The 21,330-nt window shown below is 45.6% G+C and overlaps 1 protein-coding gene across 2 annotated transcripts in view; it reads right to left on the bottom strand.

The window, feature by feature from the left end:
* Positions 1–2,857: 2,857 nt before the first annotated feature.
* Positions 2,858–21,330, bottom strand: part of KLHL26 (kelch like family member 26) — a 23,026-nt gene continuing 4,553 nt past the window's right edge. For both annotated transcript variants that reach the window (XM_026865084.1, XM_026865085.1), the window contains 2 exons: positions 9,549–9,731; positions 2,858–6,375 (listed from right to left, as the gene is read on the bottom strand). In XM_026865084.1, the coding sequence (XP_026720885.1) occupies positions 4,794–6,375; positions 9,549–9,731 (1,765 nt within the window). In that variant the 3' untranslated portion in view covers positions 2,858–4,793. The remainder of the gene's footprint in view (positions 6,376–9,548; positions 9,732–21,330) is intronic.

The following is a 21,330-nucleotide window of genomic DNA, read 5'->3' as shown; positions in this document are numbered from 1 at the left end:
GGGGGGGGGGGGGGGGGGGGGGGGGGGGGGGGGGGAAGAAAAAAAAAAAGGATGCATTTAAAGCTAATAATTGCAAACTTTGTATGGAGACACAGATTAGCGGCCTGATTACAAACATAAGATAACCATATGTAAAATGCTTTTTAGTACATTTTTCAAAGCACTGTGACCGGAAGATATACATCAAAACTATTAAGCTCAGCTAAAAGGATAAATTCTGCTCTAGGTACTCCAGTGTTAATGTAGTGCAACCCCAGTGACTTCAAAGGAATTGCTCCAGATAGAAAGCAGTGTAGCCAGAAGCACACTGGCTGGTAGCCTGCATAAACAAGCAAAAGAGATTTTCATTTTTTAAGAAGCCATATAAACTAGTTCTAGCTAATTACGTGACAGGGGCCTGGGTGTGAAATAGCAACTGCAAAGCCTCAGGGACTGAGCCAAGAACCTTTTGATTTGCTCTCCACAGCTTATAAAACCTTCTGGTAACTTTTGCTCTAACAGCTTTTCTACTTTCCATTGCAAACTGCACACACTACTTCAGTGCTGCCCTCCTGCAGGCCCCCACCCTTGCTCCCTACTAAACCTTTACCCTTTGTCTTACAATCTGAAGGTAATTTCAGGTTGCACAGCTAAACTGGCAGTTGTTTCCAAGCAGAAAGCACATTTCGTGTTCATCTTACGGAACGTTCAATGTTGAAAACGTACCTGCCCCACAAATAAATATTAAAACTTCTCTGTGCAACTCCCGAAAGTTGAAAACAGTAAGCTGAAAAGTGCCAAACCTGTGTTACTGAAACTCAGTTATTAGTTTGGAATGAGAAACAAAAGTTCTGGAGTCTGGGGGATGATGCTGTGCCTACTCGCCATTAAGATGCAAAGTAGAATCTAAGCTGTCTCTGTAAAAAATAACTTGGAGAGATGTCTGTGTGATATATATCTGCTCCCAGGTGAAATTCAAGAGAGCTGAGTCCTCTTAGGAAGGCAACACTAGCCGGCTCTGCTCCCTCACTCGCCTGACATGCCAACACACCCAGGCTAGACTGTAAATTTATTCAGCCACATTAACTTTTCCTGGTCCTTAAGTCACAAGTGATGAAATCTCATTCATTTATGCAAGCAACTGGAAGATTTATTGTAAATAAAGTTCTGCACATTACACAACTGGCTAAAAATCATAATTAGAGTTGCACTGGGAAACATGTTTTATTTATTCTGACAGTAGTCTGGCTTCAATAATCCTAACATGATAAATGTCCCTAAAGTTTGCAGAGTTTCAGCAACTAAAGACCTTATCACAGACATGGAAGTGGAAACGTCTGACTGGGTTTGATGTGGCTTACGCGAGGTCCCGAGCAGTTCTCTTGCACAGCATCGTTTTAAATCAGCGCCAGGGTACTAAGAGCTAGTGGGAGTGCCTTCCTTCATTGTAAATCAAGGAAATGAAATTGGCTGCTGCTATTTAAACTTCCAAGCCCTCGGTACCAAAGCTGGGACCCGTCTGCGCGAATTAGCGAGGTTCTAGGGTAGGGAGAAATGACAGTCGGATTGCCGAGCCGACAGACCCTCTGGAAAAGGGTCAATGACACCATTAATAGGATGCAGACATTCCCCATCTCCAGCTATTCTGCGCCCTGCCAAGAGGTCTAGTGCTCGCTTTCTTTATAGTTTTAAGTACAATTTCAGGCCCATAAAACATCAGAGAAGACAGAAGCTATTATCCTGGCCCTGACAGGAGTCCCTAATGGGACGTGCATACTCCGCAAATACCTAGAACTAACGATGCTGGGCTTTTACTGTTCCCCATCTGTTCAAGGGTATTTTAAAATGTACCAAATCAGGTTTACCCCTGTAACGTTTATTGCTGCTCTGAGACTAATAAATGACTCCGAGCGCAATCAAACATTTATCTGGCTTTGCTCATTCTTGAAGAAGAGAGGAGCCCAGTCCACTTGCTTCTCAGGCGGGGCATCCTGCAGAGCGCTTTCTCCAACCCTGCCACGGAGCACGATCACTTCAATATTTATGTGAAGACCCTCCTCTAGCAGCCAAGTTGTTGCAATACAGCAGAAGAATCAAACCTGTTTATTTTCCAGATAAGGGATAGGTTATGCACAGAACAGCCCAGAGCCACAACTCCATCCTTCACAGGGGGAAAACAAACTTTATTATCAATATGAATGATACAAACTTCCACAAATATTTTAGTCAGTCTCCGCTAAATTTAGAATGGCAAGAATACTCCTAGCTAACATTATGAAAAATAATTCTTTATCTTGTTATAAAAAGAACATTCCAGTAACAAAGAGAGGTGGTGCACGACAGTGCTCTGTCACAAGTCTCAGTGAAAGAATCCGTAAAACTTTCCCAGCTCCCGCTCCACATTGCCAGGGAATGGCAACACCAGTACCGGGCCAGTTTGCCACACGGCGGGAAACAGTTGCTCAGTTTATTAAATACAGTTACAGAATGGCTTTGTGTCTCCTCCCATCTGCAAAGCCACCATTCCTATATGGAGGAATACAGAGGTTATGTTTGGTTTTGGAAGGCTGACCTTAACAGTGAGACCAAACATGGTTTTTCATTTTTTTCCAAGGATTTTTCTTTTTTCCCCCCCTTTACTCCGCAACGCACAAACGTACCTTAGAAGCTCGAAGTGAAAAATAAAGCACAGTTTCCTTAGGAAGAGATGCCAACTATGGTCATCGCATGGGTTCTCCAGTCATCTGCTGTGGTGTGGCTTACGAACGCTACGGTTGCACGTTCAGAAAGACTCAGTTATTAGAGAACACCCAAACCATCAACTGCTGCTATAGAAATGCTTTTGGTAGGAAAACTTAAATAAAATAGCGAAAAATACTTCAGTATTTGAGGAAGGCAGTGATGAAGGAATGACATACTCTTAAGAGGATTAACCATATTCCGCAAAGAGGAAAGCAAGTAACCTTCCATTTGTTACTAACCTGAGAAAGTACCCTTTTCATAAACATATGGAAGCATTGAAAAAAGAAAATCCATTCTTTTGTAACTTTGAAGCTTGTATCAAGTTACATTTCATCCTTTCAAAATTTGCTTTTTATCTGCCAAGACTGTTTTGCAGTGTTTCTAGCGTCTATGCCAGACCAAATGAACAGAGAATGGAGTAAATTAACTGCCTAAGAGCTAGAAAGAGGAGCTTGCCCACTGACTTTAGCATACTAAACAACAACAAGTACTTTTCATTAATTTATTACTGGCAAATCAGCAAATAGATAGGAACAGATGAAACTATGCATCATTTTACCTAAAACTGAGGATGCAGAGCTTAACAGAGAGAGCACGTGCCCTCACCATATCTCCAAAGGTGCTTTGATTTCATTATCAGACAAAAAAGACCTTTAAGTGAATCTGAGGTATGGAGTTCATGCTTTACAGAGACCTGATCGATGATTCATTAGCAAAACAGACATTACATATTGTCTCTAAGGGTTACAGCACAGTATTTATTTAACAGCAGAATGCAAGTTTCTCTAAAAAGAAGAGTGCATACATCAAAATCAAACTTACACAGATACAAAACAAAGCCCTTGAAACAGAATACCTGGTAAAAGGAGAAACTTTTAATTCATTAATCAGTCAAATTAATTAGAAAAAAAAATGGCTTGGAGGAAAGGAAAGGTCAGGAAGTAACAGTATTCTGTGCAGTAAACACAGATTTTACAAAAATGACAAGAGTCATCTTAAGATGAATGTCTTCATTTAAATACCCACTGGCAACAACAACAAAAACACCCCATTCCACTTACACTTCCATCATATCATGATGCCAAGTATCTTATTTACATGTCAAGGGAGAAAACCTTCAGGCTTATGAACAAGTAGCACCCACCTCCTTTATTGTACAAACCAAGTTTGGCTGAGCACGGACTGGTCCTAAACCAGAAACTCGGGGCACACTCTGCTCCAGCAGGTCAGCCCGGACCAACAGCTGCAGAGCTCTTATTGCCAGGGAAGCCAAACAAATTTTTGGCAGTTCTAAAAAAAAAAAAAAAATCATGCCCGTTTATATGTAATCAAGCTATCAACATGGCTTTTAGTGTTGCAAACTCTGGATGCCCCAATTAAGGGAGAATTTCTGGACTAGAGCATCACGCTGCTGGAATTGCAGCGTAATCCAAGCAGTGAAAAACCAACGGAGCCCAGAGGGGTGCAGGGATAAAAACTCCCCTTTTAGGGCGGGTTTAAAAAAAAAAGAAAAAAAAGTCACCTTTGAAAAGCAAGAATATGCTTCCATAATCCAAGCACCTGAGCTCTTCCAGCTCCCACTGTCCCTTTATTGCTTCTGGAGGTCAGTATGTTATACAGGTTTTGGTTTTTTTTGTTTGTTAAAAAACAACGAAGCGACATACAATGATTTTTGGAGCTATTAATAAAAATCACACCTGAACTCCTTTAAACAGACCACAGTACTTAGTTACTCCTGAGCTGTCAATGTTTGCAAGGTGTAACGTTGTTAAAAATATGAGAAGTTGGCAAAATGCACCCCCCAATCACAAAAAAAAAAAAAAGAGAAAAGCTTTTCCCAGCTGTAACATCTGTTAAGTCTAACTAGCTGACAAGTGCTTCTGATGAAACACGCTTGCCAGAACACTACATAAGAGGAGGAGGGACTTTATGGAGGAGGGAACGCAAGCTATTTTTCTCCTTCCCTCACCCACAAAATGCACAATACCATTTGCAAACAACAGAGGAACAACAGAGCATCCTGATAACATGCAACACGAGGTGGTTTCACGGGCCGTCGCCGTGGCGCGTGGTTATCTCTGGGTCGTCACCTGCGGGAGTATAACGGGAGCACATGCTATCCCGGCAAAGGATTCTGGAAAATGCAGGTCCCTTTCCCATTCATCAGTTTCCGTGTTATACACCTGCACAATGCTTGTGACATTGTTCAGATGCCAATTGTACCCTCCTACGATATAAATCTTTTTTTCTAGTAAACAACAGCCGGCTTCTGACTGACCCGCACGCATAGGGCTCACCGTTGTCCATTGGTCTGTTTCGGGCAAGTAATATTCCACAGCCAAAACATCAAAACAACGGTCAACGTGGTCCATGCGGCCTCCCAGCGCGTAAATCCTGTTATTTGCACTGACCATGGCATGCAGAACTCGGGGTTCGTTCATCGGGGTTTTAAACTCCCACTGATCCGCGGCGGGGTCGTAACAGTGCAGGGCTTTTTTGTCTTCCACTGAAATGCCGTACCCACCCGATATGTACAATTTGTCTCCTACCGTGGCTCCAGCGTGCCCCCACGTCCTGCGTTTCAGGGAGCAGACGTAAGTCCACTCGTTATTTTTGGGGCAATATTTCTCTACGGAGGCCAAGCTCCCCGAGCGGTTCCTCCCGCCGGTGGCGTACACCATCCCGTGGAGGACGTTGAGCTGGAACTGGATCCTGCTCTCCTGCATGGCCTGGATGCGCAGCCACTGGTTCAGGTGCGGGTCGTAACGGTAGCAGATATCCACGGCCCCCTCGCCGCTGCGGTACTGCAGGTGCTGCCCTCCGACGATGTAGACAAAGTTGTCGAGGACGGCGACGCAGGAGTGGCTGCTGCCCACCTCCATTTCCGTCAGCTCCTTGAACTGCCGCGCGCTGGCATCCGGCAGGTAGTAGACTTTGCAGCTCACGGTGCGGTCGTTGTCGGTGTAGGGAGTGCCCCCGAAGGTGATGAGGGACAGGACGTCTGAGCGGATGGTGGTCCGAGGGGACTGCATCTCGTGCTGGCGAAAGGGCAGGATCTGGTAATTAAACGCTTCCAGCAAATATTGCCGACACAAGACGTCTTCCACCATGATGTCCAAGGTCTGGACGCTGTCCACCAGCTCCGAGGATTTCATCAGCGGGAAGCGGATGTGGCAGAGGACCTGGCTGGCGCTGGCACGGCGGGTCGGGTCGTACTGCAGCCAGCGCACGGCAGCACGGAAGAGATCTATTTCACTGCAGCTTTTCAGCTTATTGCTCTGCAAGAAGAAAACAAGGCGCTCCAGCGGCAGGTGGAGGAAATCCTCTTCCTCAGAGATCTGGAGGAAATGCCTAAAAGTGAATGCATCTACTGATTCCTTCAAGGATGCGAGGCTAAAGGTGGTGGCCATCTGCCCGATATTGAGACACGTTTCTACGCTCATGGCAGACTTCAGAAATTCTTCGCAGAGCTCCACGACAGGCACCATCTGGAGGAAGACAGCAGCTCCCAGCACATCCTGAATACAGTCAAGATCAAGAGTCACTTCAGCGCTGTACGCAAAGTCTATTATGTGTTTCAGTCCTTTTGCAGATACACCCTTCAGTTCGATCACATCTTGGCTGGCTTCTCTCATCCCGCCTGTGAACATTGCCCTGGGGGTCAAGAACACAAACAAAAATTTTCCCCCTTTTTAAATACATGTAAAATGATGTATCGCTTCAGAATCTTTTTTTTTTTTTTTTAAACATACTAATTCTCTTAGGGAGGATGGGGAAGGTGGGGAATAAATCAAGGCTAAAGCTCTGAAAGCCAGGAGAAATCAGAGTATGAAATTACTTATGTAAACCTTGCATAAACAGTGCACTGAAGTAACATTCAGCTATCAGAAAGTTAAGTTTGTCAGTCCCACTGGCAGTGTAAGTAAGAATAGAACACAGGACAAAGCTTCAAGAAGGAGGTCGAGCTACCAGAGCAGGGCACGTAGTACACTGGACACCGGTGAATCCCTGATATTCAACAACCAAAGGATACAACGGGATCTGCACCAGCAGAGATTGGTAACCGTACCCTAAGGAGGTCAAGTATGCAGGATTTGTGAGCACAAATAACGAATACACTTTGGAAGTGTGTTTAGGATGGCAGCGATTCCCTGAGCTCGGCCGCAGGACTGCCTTTATGCAAAGATTTCAGGCAGCCCATTATACCGTAGGCTGGCTACGAAATGGCTTAAATATTGCAGATGCAACACATCTTAGGAACAGCTCTGGTAATCACAACAGAACCTCCCCTCCAAGTTTCACTCCCAACGCCTTCAGAAAATAGGAGCTGCAGCCACTTCAGAAAACGTCTGTCATGTTGCAGTACGACGGCAGGGGGCTAACAGGCAATTAAAAAAAAAATATATATATTTTGTTACAGCACAGCTGCAAGCACATCAGTTGACCAGGCCACGCAGAGATTAGGCCCTCGATCACCTCCTTGGGAGGCTTCTAAATTCCACAGGAAGCACATACCACACCAAGGGCTGCATGCAGACATCCCATAAACCACTCTTCTAGAGCAGTGCTGCATTCCCCAGCTACGGGGCCTGTCGGCGTGATGGGGACATAACTGCACATTTAGTTTTTTATACGTTTACATTAAATTTCAGCAGTTTTCGTTATATATGGGTAACTCGGGGGCAAAGGTTTGCGCTCTGTGTAATATTCAACAAGCAGTAGCAGAGCAGTTCTAGGGAAGCCAAAGTTGAAACAGGTTGCTGGAAGATCTGTGACATGGAGTTCAGTGTTCACTGCCATCGTACTCATCACAGCAAGGTACCAACTGCCACACAAAAGCTGCCAACTGCCACACAAAAACATCACAGCAAGGTACCAACTGCCTTCGAAACTGCTGGCTGCTGCCTGCATGTTTGGGGCTGGTTTTCCCACCATCAATACCCTACTCTTATCCATCGGAAAGGTTCATTCACTGTGAGGGCACAGTGTCATTAGAGCTGCCTTAGGAAGCTGCAGTGACTCCAAGGTGCAAGTTAGTCAGAAAAAAATGCTGAACAGACCCTGCTCTTCTGCATCAACACAGGAATAAAGGAATACCTTGGGAACACTGTCAAAAGCCAGGAGTTCCAAGTTTCCTGTCCAAACCAGGCTAGAAAACCTGCTGCCGTCCAGCATAAACCCAAGAAATCCTAAATGACCTAAATAAGGAAATATCTGCATACGAAATCAGCTTTCTGTAACCGAGTGACCAGGAACACTGTTCGCAATTACGTGTCCGCAGAGCAGATGAGAGCACTCTGCTAAAATCCCCTCGCATATCCCGTGTCACAGCACAGCACGCTGCCCTGATCCCCTGCCCCAGAGGATATGCAGACACATGTGTACTCATGCATTCGCTACACCGAGCTGAACATGCACAAGGAAAGAAAAGCGTTATTGTTGCCATGATGAAGACAAATCATCAACGAGAATGCAATTCCTTTAAAAAGTGTTATGGTTCTAAAATGCTGATTATATAAATGCCTCAATTTCACTCTTCCCTCCCCCCGCTTCTGCATAAAAACAGAGTATTTTCAAAAGCTAGATTATTCTGCCATTGTTCCCCAGGACAACCTTCCTTAGCACCACAGAAGTTATAACAAGAAACCTACTCAGCAATTATACTTCGACAGTGAAAACACACTAGCAGTGGCACTGCATACAGCATTTATGAATACAAATAGTGCTATTAGCATTTGGTGGGAGATCAGCTCCATCATTAATTGCATGCCTGTTAGGGAGAGCGATAAGCTTGGAAGGTTTATGTTACCAGAGGGAGAGAGGAGGGAACAGCCTAGAAAATATGTGTGTACATAAGACAGACATCACCAGAGCAGCTGAAGAAATGGGTGAAGGGCTACAAGAGACACGCCAAGGGACACTGAAGTCCCTTGCTCTTGGTTACCTGCTCAAGCAAACCAGTCTGCTCAGGTCAGGAAGGTCAAGGGATTGCAAACCCCGTTTCTCCACCCCTGCTTGCTAAGACCTGCAGTCTAGAACAACGCCCAGGTCGAGTTCCCTGTTGTTTTGAACCTTCCCTACACCCCCTGCCTCCAGCACGCCCCCGACTTGACGCTGCTACTGGTGCTGCCAGAAGAGACCCCTAACTCGAAAGTCATTCCAACTCAGAGAACCATTACAAAGGAGTTTGACAGAGGCAAGATGGATGAAGACATATTTTCACTTAAGACTGAATTTCCTGCTCTGCAGTTGGCTCACTCTGCATTAATTTGGCTGAGAAAACTCATCTCTGTGCTTCAGTTTTCTACCCACACAAGATGGGACAGTTCTCCCCTATCTCCCGGGGGTCTGGGGAAGGCACACACAGCACGCTTCACACTCCTCAGCCTGTGAACAGTGAGCACTACAGACAGCTCAGTGGTACTTAAAGATAACGGGAGTGTATTTACAACGGGCACCATCGTTCAACGGGATGACTCATTTCAGAGCCCTCGCTGCCACTTCCACAATCAGCTCAAGTAGCTCCAGGGCAAAAGGCTGTTTCCTTCAACAGGCAGCGCACCTACCGCTGCTGCCGAGGTGGGTTCAAGACCTGGGCTTGAACTTGAGTCTTGGCCCAGCAGCTGTAGTTGAACAAACCTCACCTGCGTGCAGAGGGACTGACTCTGAGCCTGTGGGTAATCCCACTGACACCATGGGGCAAGCCAAACCCCCAGAGGGCTGCGCGTGACGCTGGGGGGCGGCGGGGAGGTTGGGGTGGGGGAGGACAGGGAAACAGAAAACCAATGGGAAAGGTAAAAATGCCTGCTTCCCTATCGCATTCTCACCTGAAATAGTCACTGCAGGCAGCCAAGACAACTTTATGAACCTGAAACACTTCATTATTTATAGTGAGGATGACATCAAGCAGCTGAGCCTGAGCTCGGAGCGAGGCCAGTCCCTGCAGTAGAGTGGTGCTGTGGCCAGGAGCAGAGAACGTGCATTTCAGGGTGCTGTTCTTGTCAGCCATGCTAAAAACAGAACAAGAGAGACAGGCTGGTTTTAAATTAAAACAATATGTGGTATACCTACAAAGCATGCTGGGGAAGATACTGTAACATGAAGCAGTTTGAACGCAAATTCCCAGCTCAACAGCCACACAGAACATCATGACATCAGTACCTCAGTTGTATTCCCTTCTCCCAATACAACAGAGACTTCCAAATTTTTAAATTATACTTTCACACTACTGACAACCCGTCACACCGCAGCGCACAGGGGCTTCAGAGACCATCCAAACATCAGATAGTGGGGCCAAAATCTCCAATGAACATTGGTGTCCCCACGCTACAACTACCCCAGAGTCCACCCTGACCTTAACTTCAACCACAAGACTGAATCACAGTTGCTTATTCTTCTCAGCACCTATCCTGACTGCAGCTGTTAGATACTCTCTACCGTCCAAGGACAGCCCTGCCAGCCCTATTTGATCCTTTCCTTATGCCTGACCCTCGTGAGAAGAGCAAAAGCAAAATATTACATAGCACTGGCTGCTCTAAATAACGTCAACTGTTTGCACTGCACTGTAAACAGTCCCCTCCCAGTGTAAATATTTCCTTGGTTTTCCCAATGCCTCTCGCACATGTTCCCCAGCGCAGAGAGCATCATTCTTCGATTCACTTGGCCTCAGATGCACTTGTCAGCCAGAGCGCTGCATTTGGAGGTGAACATCAGCACTATCTCTGCACAAGTGGAAAAGACTATGGGATGCTCTGTGCTCCTCTGAAAATAACTACAATCACGCTGCAGTTTTCCCGAGCAAGGCGAGAGCAGGCCAGCATGCCCTGCCCACCAAAGCGGGTCCACTCACGCCAACAGAAGCATGAAATCCTAAATTCATTTGCAAATTTAATCTGACTCTGCACTGAGTTTCAGGATCGAGATTCAAGTCTTTCTGAGAAGAAAACTTGCACAGGGATCAATATTCAGGACGGGGTTTATGTTTTCAGAAGTATCCTGCTATTTAATCTCACTGTTTTAAGAAATATTTTATGGAAGCGTGACATAAAAAATCCCAAGCAGATCACACCAAATCTGGAAAGCTGCATTACTTGCTCCCAAGTCCACAGTGGGAGCGTGCACATAATACTGTGCTTAAAGGGTATGATTATTATTTAGGTAGAATAAATCAATAAAGCCAAAAAAAATAGTACAGAGACTAGGTCCCAGTGTGCTAAGGGCCTTATAAACCCATCATTTGCTAACGACTGTCCCTAAGAGTTCACTACCTGAACAACAACAAAAGCCACACACAATGGACGAAACAAGTAGGCAAGGTCAGAGAAGAGTCAGGGAGATGGGATAACAAAAAAAGGGATGTAAACAATCCTCAAACAATAAGGAACAATGGACAGGACTTGCTACTTGCCTAACTTATCGGACTGCAATTTCCTGCAAGCTTTACAGAAGAGGCGAGTTAGGGGAAATCTGTGATGTTCATCAGAGCACTGAGAGGGCAGCCGCCTTGTGCGAGCAGCTCTAGGGCTCTCTGGGATGCTGCAGGATGCAGATATCAAATCTTTGTAGTCTGTTTCAAAACTCCTCAGGGTTGGGAACGCGCCTCAAAATTCACAGGAGTTCCTACTGGGATGACTGATACCAGTCAGCTGTGCTTCTTGTAGCACAGATCTGAAATTCCTACCTTAAAGTCAAAGCATACTAAACTAGTCTTAGTTCAGAGAGCGGAGTCCAGCTAAACATCCTTCCTATAATAAAAAGGATTAGCAAAAAGTCAGTTGCTGACAAGACCTTTATCCATTACTCTGCGAGCCAAGAAATGTCTATCCACTCCAGCTCTTCCCATGGCGAAAGAGGAAAGAGATTGGAGGGAGTGAGCGCATGAATATTCATCACGTCAAACTCATTTTACTCTCCTCTCTGGAACAATGGCTTTGATTCGCTGGAGTTGAAAGGAGGAAACATCGAGCACAAACAAGGAAATTATCTTGCCTCTGAACACCGTGTCGTTTGCCGAGCAAACCCATTTTGCCTCACGCTGGACAGGTAAAATACGAGCAGACAGCTTCGGCAGCTCATCTGGGAGATGGTAACTCCTGAGTTTACTGTAACTTCATTAGACTTGATCTGCTGCAGGATTCTTCTCATGGGAATTTTCTTCAGTGGTTTTTTTTGCAGACCAATTTTATATGTTCCCTTTCCCAGCCTAAGGGCTTACCCGTATATGATTGCTTCCACAATATCCACAACCCTCCCAGTCCAGGTGCCTCTTCAAACAACAAACTTTACCTGAACAAACATTCCTCTTTTTTCCTTTTTCTCAATTAACTTTTACAAGCACTCTTAATAACCAGAGTATAAATTTAAAGTAGATGGAAGACTAAATCTGGGCGGGTAGATATTTCTGTGCTAGAATAAACATGTTTGCATGTGCGATTCATTTCAATAGGTAATTGTGAACTGCTACCCCTGAAAAACTCCCTGTACTAGTTCCTTTGTCTATTTACAGGTATAGAATAAAAGGATCCAATGATTACACAATCCTCCAGGGGAGAAAAAAAAAATTCAAAACAAAACCAAACCTAGCAGTAAGAGAAGCATTGATACTGTCCAGTTTTCTTCAATCTGGAAAAAAAAAGAATTCTTAGAAGAAACACACAAGCTGGAAACAAAATCCACACAAAGCATGAGAAATCAAGTAAGAGACTTTACAAAAAAAAAAAAAAACAAACACAACACGGCAGGAGGAGAGGTGAGAAAACAGCAAATGCTGTTTGCGCTGCGGTTAGTAAAAATGGATTTGTGATAAAAGCAGGTTGGCTCGAGCCAGGCTGCTGTACCACGGGGCACACCGTGGCAGCGGCGTGCATTATGCCACACGGCCTTGCTTTCCACTCCTCGAGCTGCATTAGGAACAGAGGAAGAAGAGAGGCAGCAGTTGGATGTCAGAGACGGAAGAAAAAAAAAAAGAAAAGCACAAAAGGAAGCCTTGAACATCTGAAAGAGCTTTTGTGAGGCTGTCCCTATCTTATTTGAGATCTGGATATGCCGTGTACTTGTTGCTTAACAATTTGTTACAGAAGAAGCAGCCTTGCAGACAAACTTCGGAAGAGTTGCATCTACTCCTCAGCAGCTCAGAACATGCCTTCGAGATAAAAGCCTTTCATCACACAATAGTGAGAAAATGTTTATTCCGCTCTTTCCCCCTTCCCTTTCTGATGGAGGCAGGGCTGGATTGCTTCTGGAATTTTCCTTGGGTTTTTGTCTTTGTCCTCAAAAGGACGGCACTGAGTGAAATCCTTCCCCTGCCACAGAGCTCTGCAGAGGTTTCTGTGGCCAAGGCATCCTTCAGCAGGGCCCAGGCACGCCAGCTCGGAGCAGGGTCAAGAGTGTCTGACTGCACTCAAATTTATCCTTTGAAAAAATGTAAAATGTAAAAATCCCATTCGCATCAAGCAGTGCTTCACTGCATGTCCCACAGGCTTCACGGTGATCTGCAAGGGGATCTGAAAATGTTGATGTGATCAGGGCCTCTAACATGAATATATTGGTATAAAGGTGACCTCACAGGAACAGAAATCCCACTTTCCATATGGAAATAGCGGTGGCAGTGAAAGGCACCTTTATATTCACGTAACTGCATCCACTGCAGTAATGGTGGGGGCAGAATTCAACAGACACGTTGGTTCAGAAGGGTGATGCATTTTGGGCAGCAGCCTCGAAGACTCCGGTAACATCCCCGGTCCCTGATTTTCAGAAAGGGACTGCCAGGGAACAAGTAATGGGATTGAGGATTTGTCTCCAAGCCGCTGTTCTGAAGCCAGATTGCTTTCAATCCTCTCCAGTCACTGTAGGATAAAGTTCAGCATGGTGTAGGTGACCATAGCTTGGGGAAAAATCAACCCAAAACCATACGCACGTTGCAGGCTTGTGAAAATGTTAAAGCAAGGGTTAAGGGAGTGGTTCTAGACCGAGAGCAAGCAGGGAAGGCAAACAAGCCCTGGAATTCTCCCGCTGCTGTTGTACCTATTGCAGGAGCTGGGCCATGTGCTCATCCTTGCCCCAAGCACGCTGACCACATCCTTAGCTGACATGCTTCTGAGCAAGGACGGCTTGATTCCCGACCAGAAATGGATCCAGCGCAGAGGCATCCGGACCCAGGGCTGGACGGCCAAGAGGCTGGGAGAGATTTCAGGGCCGTACTTCAAGAAACCGTTCAGATGAGGCACAAAGAACGTCCCAAAGAACAACCGTCGTCCCCTGTCTCTGCCTCCTTGATTCTCCACAACATCACGTGTAATCCAAGATGCGTTTCAAGCTAATGAATCATTTTTACCAAATCTGTCCTGATGATTAAAAACATCAAAGCTGGAATTAAAGGCTTACCAAGCATGAGTTCATATTTCAGCATGTTTGCAACTACTGCACAAGTACAAATGGAGAGAATTATACCAGGGCAGATTATAACATTTCAGTGATTGAATTAAGTAAGAAAAATATTTTGCAATGCAACTGCCTTTCGTCTTCCTCCTTTTATGACATGGTCTTTCTTGGATGGAAGGATAGTTCAGAGCTAGTGAGGCTTGCTCTCCATCCCAGTTCAGCATCCTTGCTGATATCCACCCACATTTTCCCACTCTCTGGGCAGGTGGTGCTTGGTAATTTTTCATACAGGAGAAACTCAAGGGGATTGGCAAGATTTCTAAGCAGGGCAAACTTCCAAGAGCCAGCCTCTACAGTAAACACAAGCTCTGAAGGTAGGACCCCGCGGGGCATGGCTGGGGTACAAGAGGAGGGAGGAAAAGCAGCAGTGTGTGTGTGTGTGTCTCTGTGTGTGTGTGTATGTTCGCATGCAGCAAGTAGGTAGAGCCACAGATTTTTCTGTGGATAAACAAAGGGCTTGGGATTGCAAAAGAGCCAGCGACGCACCTTCTGAGCGCTCAAGCCTGCAAGAAAATTTTTATGGCGAGAGCAGCAGAACTAACATAAAGCTGAAGAGTAACTTTATTTAGAACATAGGGTATGAATATTAAGGACATTCTTTAAGAACCTTTGAAAGGCAGCATTATAGATATTTTAATAATGCAAATCATTTAATGCCTTTAGTTTCATGCCTAAGTAAAAATCACATTCAGATTCTGATTTTTAAACTACAATTAAGACACTTAAAATCAAAACAAAAGTCAAACTCCCTCAGATAAGTCACTGGTAGCCATGGTTACTGTAATATTTCAGATCCTGATGCTTTATATCACATGCCCAAATGATGAAAATGAGTTTTCAGCACCTCACACTAACAAATGTTACGTTAGGGCAAAAAGGCTAAACCCTTCACTGGAGATTTGCTGTTTCACAGACTCTGGTCGGGACTTTCGGACAACGCTCCCGTGGCCTCTGCACCCCCCTACCAAAGGGCATCAAGAGGTTTCCTTGAAGTTTGGGTGCAAGGAAGATTAAATGCTGCCAGGCAATGAGACTTAAAAATACCTGCCCTGTTAACCTACTTACATTCCCAGCAGCAAGATTGTCACCAGCACCCCATCAGAAACAACAGTTCCCGAGATCTCCCTGTACAAATCAGCAGCAACAATAAGCACTTAATGATCATCAGCTAATTAAATATTAACACATCGAATGAAGGGGATGTTTTCCAGAGAAACAATCATCCTTAGGAAAGATGTACGCAAAATCATTTAATCGATTTCTTTGTTCCCTTTTCCACCTCCTTCCCTTAATTTCTCCTGTTTCTCTCCTCTGCCTCCACTCATTTTCCTCTCCTGACACCCTCTCTTTCATCAAAGGCAATAATACAAGTAGAAAGCTTGAGACTAATATCTCTATTTAAAAGTGACTAGCAATTTGGAGTGCTCAAATAAAGAGATTATAAATGGGTCTGAGTTTTAGAAGGAGTAATACTTTGTGTGGAAAAAAAAAAAAAAAGGTCTTCTGTAAAACGCCTGAAGTTGAATAGTGAAGTTTGAAAAGTCTCGCCTTTTATCTTTTACACTTCAAGTCTCAGAATTTAAAGAAAATTAATGTTTGGCAAAGGGAGAACAAGTAGCATTCACTAAAATAATTTTAAAAAAAGAACAAAGCCCAACAAACCAAGCTTTTTTATTTGTATTACAGGGACCCGATAGGCTGGTCCCTCTCACAAAGGGAGAACTGAGGTCTCAAAAGCTGGACTGCCCGACGCTGGGAGGGGACCGGGCGCCGCTGGGCTCCCACACACTCTGCTGCTGGACAACCCACGCCTGATTCAGCCTTGAATTTAGTGAAAACAGCAATTAAAGACAGAAGCAAGAGGTACCTTAACAGTTCATTTTAAAGAGCTTTCTCAGGGCCTAGTGATCCCTCTATTTGCTCATCTGCATCCTGCTTCTCCCAAGCTGGAACCAAGGAAACCGAATAACCCAAAGGTAAGGCAGCAAGTTGAAGCAAGAGGCTCTCCAATTTATTTTTTTAAAATATTAATTTTTTGCCCCCTGAGAAATCCCAGACACATTTCCAAATTTCTTTTCTTTTTTTTTTCTGAGCTAGACTCACATGGGGCCCAGCAGACACACACACACACACACACACACACACACACACACACAAATATATTCTGCACTCAGGCTTCAATTGGTAGGTTGTTCGCAAGCCAAAGGAGGTGGGATTTTGGTTTGTGCTAAAAGCACTAATAAAACTGGATGTCTGTCAAAAGCTGGCTGGCCTGGTAAAACGGAGCATTGGAGCAACAAAAAAGCGGAGGGCGAAATATCTGAACACATTAAACTCCGTGCCACCTCATGGAGTTTCAACATGAGGGACTGGTCAGTACGTGCTGTACCGGAGACAAATTGGTGGGGGGCGGGAAGAAAGAACAAGATTCTTAAAAATGTTTCTGTCACAGAGCCAGAGTCATCTTTCTGCTGGTGCAGGGACAAACAGGAAAAGCAGTTTGGCCTTCTTCATTAAGTGACCAAGGCACTCAGGTAAGGGCTCCGTGAGCCCAAATTTGCACACTGGTAGCATTAGGGCCTTGGAGGGGCACGAGGTGTCAGGCTGAGATCATTTACCAGCATCTACCGTTTCTCTTCTCTCTACCCATACCCAGAGCTACTGCAGAGGATTTTGTCCAGTACAGGGATTTTCCTGGGGCACCCTCAGTCCTGCCCCAAACCTCCTCTGGTGCAGCACTCCCACCACCCTGCCCTTCCACAATCTCGACCTCTATTTTTACAATGACCAAGAACGGGAAGATCCTACCCCACCCCCAGACTTTACTGTGATTATATTCTTGTCAGCCCCAAACCTAATCCCGCTGAGCCAGGAACAAACTGAGCAAATATAAAAATCACTCTAAGCATATAAATTACTCTGGCAGCCACAGGCAGTATCACAGCAATGAAAAAGGCAGCTGCTCGCCTTTGCTCCCGAGCTCAGCCAGCCACACAAGGACCCCCAGAAGGATGGTGGATTTTACACCACGTAAAATTTGCCTGTGTATCCACGGTACACGGCTAAGTACAGGCTCTTTATACACTCGATACTCCTGCTGACAGCGCTGCCTTAAACAGTTCCACATTTCCCCCACCATATGCCCTTATGGTCAAACCCTGCCAACCCCCAGCTCTAGAAAAAGGAAAGCTACAGCGATGCTGGATAAAAAAAAAAAAAAAAAAAAAAAAAAAAAAAAAAAAAAAAAAAAAAAAAGCAAAAAAGCAGAATCCTCCTTTTACAAACACACCACGGCGGTGGCGTTAGCAGCCAGAAGCTGCAGCGGGTATCTTCTGCGCCCGCCATCCCCTCACACCTCTCCCAGCAGCACCCGTGGCAGAGCTGCTGAGCAAAGGCCGAGAGGCACCTAGTGGTGTCGGGAAGCACAGCAGAGCCACCAAGGCCACCCCAAAAGTGACACCCAGCCCAGCCCCACACACCGCTTCGCTCCTCGGCCTCTGCGATACCATCCTGCTCTTCCCCCCACCCCAGCTGTTCCACACCCCCACCCACTCCAGCATCACCTTTGGAAAGGGAGCGAAACTGCACCGCGCCTCAGCTACCGCCGCTCGCATCCAAAAATCCGCCGGGACCTGTCGCAGCTTCCCGGCTCGTCGCGGGTCAGCAGTGGCTGGGCTGTGTTCCCGCTGGGCACTGCCCGTTTCAGCCCTACTAGCAGCTCCTAGCAGGGCAGAAAGTTCCCCCCACCAAGCAAATTGCCCTGCGACCTTCTCCCGCACAACCATACCGTCGCTCTGCGCCTTGGAGGAATTTAGGAAAAGTTCAAAATCCGACTACGAGGTACTCGGAGAGGTGTTTGCCTCGGCCTGTTTCTGTGGCACCAGATTGCATCGTCTGGGCAGTGTTGCAATAAGAGCGACAGGACTAGTTACATGCAGAGTAGGTACTACAGCGTGCAGTGATGTGCAGCATGCCTCTCCTCCTCTCTCTGCACCTCCACCCTCCAGATTATTGCCCCAGAGCAGGTAGGGATCTCAAGCAAAAGCAACATAAAGTGATGAAACAGCAGACAACAGAAGAAAAACCCACCATCCCTTTAAAACAAACTCAAGAAATCATGTTTCCTAGCAGCTGCAAGCAGCTGCCCCAGCATTTGGCATCCTAACACCAATTCCAAATCAGTTCCAGGATGAAATCCTCTTACAGCGGTGGCTGTTTGTAGCCCGTTTCCCTTGTTACCTTAATCTTCTGCACTTACCTCCGCACAGGCTTGTGCCCATCCTAAACATCATCATGATTCCCAGCTCCCTGGGCAGTTCAGTTCTGCTCAGGCTTCGTGCCACCCTCACTGTGTCACCTCAGTGGAATAACCCAAGACCACCAGAAGCACAGCAACAGCTTTTCTTAAAAGTCACTGATTTCCATGCAAGTTCAGCATTTATCTTCCACATAAATGGGAAACTGGAAAAGACGCCTTAGCCATCGTCCCGTGATGCAAGGCTCATCCTTACAAAGCAGTTAATGCTACGCAACACTTGGAGGTAAGACAGGAACCTTTAAAGAATCACTGAAGTTTACTTTTGGTCTAAATAAAACATCCAGCTCAGAAGTCTCTCAGTGTTAAAAAAGAAAGCAGCAGTTATTTTTACAGTGATTCAATTAGAGCGTAAACATTTACACCACGTCTACCAGATCTAACAACTAAATCTGTTTTAAAATTGCCATGTGGCAGAGCATAGAACATAGAAACCACACAAAACTAAACTTCGAACAGTTTCAAAAGGGGGAAAAAAAACCAAAAAAAGTCTAATTGAAGACTGAAGCTATATAAGATTACAGGAACACGAAAGCAAGGCAGTCACAGCCCTTATCACAATCTTCCCCCGATGTGGTTTTACTCCACCCTCCTGAACATTTGCTCTCTCTCCCAGCACTTTCTTCAGAAGGAATAAGGTTAGGGGAGTTCAGGTCGACTTTCTCTTGCTGTGAACCCAGACATGCGTACTTTTAGATAAGGAAGACCCACAGGTCTCCCTTGCGCATTCATTCTGGTTTTGACAGGTGGGACCGATTTCAGCAAACACACCAGTGTGTAACAGTATTAAGGAGGTTTTTGAAAAGTGTTTATACAACCTGGCTGCCTTCCTTTCTTCAAGGGACTAGTCCTAGTTTGAGAGACACGCAGCTCTCCTCAGCAGTTTGTCTGGACACCCCAATTAATTCCTGCCTAAAGGCCTGTACTGTAATATCCTCTCCAGCATCTGAAGGGATGTTTTGCCTAGATCTTTCTCACCCTGCTTTGTACAACCCTACCTCACCAACACCTCAGCAGAGTTCACACATCTCATTACCCAGAGCTTATCTTACTGAGGCTACCAACGGATTTCACCGTTTCCTCTGTGCTTACTTGCTCACCAATCTCACAGCCTATCTTCAGGAGCAGCATGGTATTAGAGAGAATTCTGTCACTTGAAACTCTCCCCTCCACCTGATACAAAGAGCTGGGAGTCAAATATGAAACCCATTCGTAACTGGTGAAATTCTATCCACAGAGAAAGACAGGGAAAAAAAAAAAAAACAAACCCACCCTACAAGTTTAATTCAAAATAGAAGATTTGGGCTGTTTTCTTGTCAATGCACAGCAACAGCCTTATCTCATGCCGGCAGTGTCTTGAAAGCCTTTTGTCCAGACCATCTTGCACAACGTGTTCCTTATCAAATGAAAGCACAGGATCCCTGGAAAACAAGTTAATTTTCTTGCTTTGGGGAAGCCAGCATGCTCATGGGTAACTAGCACCAGCCATGCGGTAGCAATTCCAAAGATGGAAATTCTGTCCGTGCTGTTTGAGTAATAGTGCACCACCGAAATGGCATGTGTGCAACACCACGAGAGGCCTTTGTCCTTTTGCCTTAGAGAGTAAATACTCAGTAAGTGCAAAAAGTCACAAGTGGAAGCACCTAACAAGGAATCATTGTTGATAGAGAATGCCCTTGACCTTCTCCTCTCACGCTATTGAGAGGACCCAGGATGTCCAACATCCCCCATCAGGTTTCTCCCCTGTATTCTCCAATAAATCCATCCTTTAAAACAGAAGACTAATGACCAACAAGAAGCAGTATCCAAACTTCAACCGGCTTTACTTTAAAAATTAACAAAGCAAATAAACACAGAGCAATAAGGAACACGACAGAGCTACAGCTCAGGGAACAAAACTGCTGCAGCTCCAGTCTGCGTAATTTATCACAGCCCTGAAAACAAATTACTTCCATTTCTCACTGCTACACACCCAGCACTGAGAAACTCCCGAGTGCTGAGCGAGCGGCCCTGCCGACACCCGTGTGAAAGAAGTGCTGGTGTTCCTGTTCAGAGAGGGAAGAAAAAGGCAACACGGTATATAGTTTACACAGGAGGTCATTAGGAAAAAAAAAAAAAATATATATATATATATAAGGTGAGAATTCAGACAGACTTCTCTAGTGCTGAACAATGTGAGAGCTTCCCTCTCCGCAGCGTGACATACAGGGTGGTTATTTCAGGAGCAAACGCAGAGAAAGTTAAGTTGAGGACAAACGATGCTTTGAAGCAAAGTGACAGGTTGACAGCATAACATCCCCGAGACAGACAACACAACTTTCTGAACAGTGTCCAACACGGTAACTTTTGGACAACAACAGACAGAAAATCTCTGGGAACGAGAAACTCCTCCACAGGAGTACCACAGGTACCACCTACAGCCACCCACCTCCCCCCAGCATCCTCCGGGTACCACCGCTGACTTCGTGCTGCCTTCGAAGGCTGCGTGACCCCACAGGGACCAAACCCGGTGACCCGGGGGATTGGGGTGCAACAGAATGGGCCTGAAACCCCCCCAAAACTCGGTGTCTCTATAAACCTATAAACCTGGTGTCTCTAGGAACTCACAAAGCTGGTTGGTGGCTCTACAAACCCTACCCAAGGCGTATTTCACAATATTCTCTATTTTAGACCCTTATCCTCCTCATAAACTCCACCGGGAAAGCGTTATTATTAATTATTATCGTTATCCGTACCCTCAGCCTCCGGGCCCTGCTCTGGGCACCCCCCCTCGGCCACCGGGCCGGGCTCTCCGCCTCGCCAGGATCCCCGGGGAGCGGCAACGCCGAAAATAAAGGGGAAAAAAAAAATGAATA

Source organism: Athene cunicularia (genome assembly GCF_003259725.1).
Source record: "Athene cunicularia isolate RWA chromosome 28 unlocalized genomic scaffold, athCun1 chr28_part1, whole genome shotgun sequence".
Classification (NCBI taxonomy): domain Eukaryota; kingdom Metazoa; phylum Chordata; class Aves; order Strigiformes; family Strigidae; genus Athene; species Athene cunicularia.
Note: the sequence above shows the minus strand (reverse complement) of the source record. Positions and strands in the feature narration are given on the sequence as shown.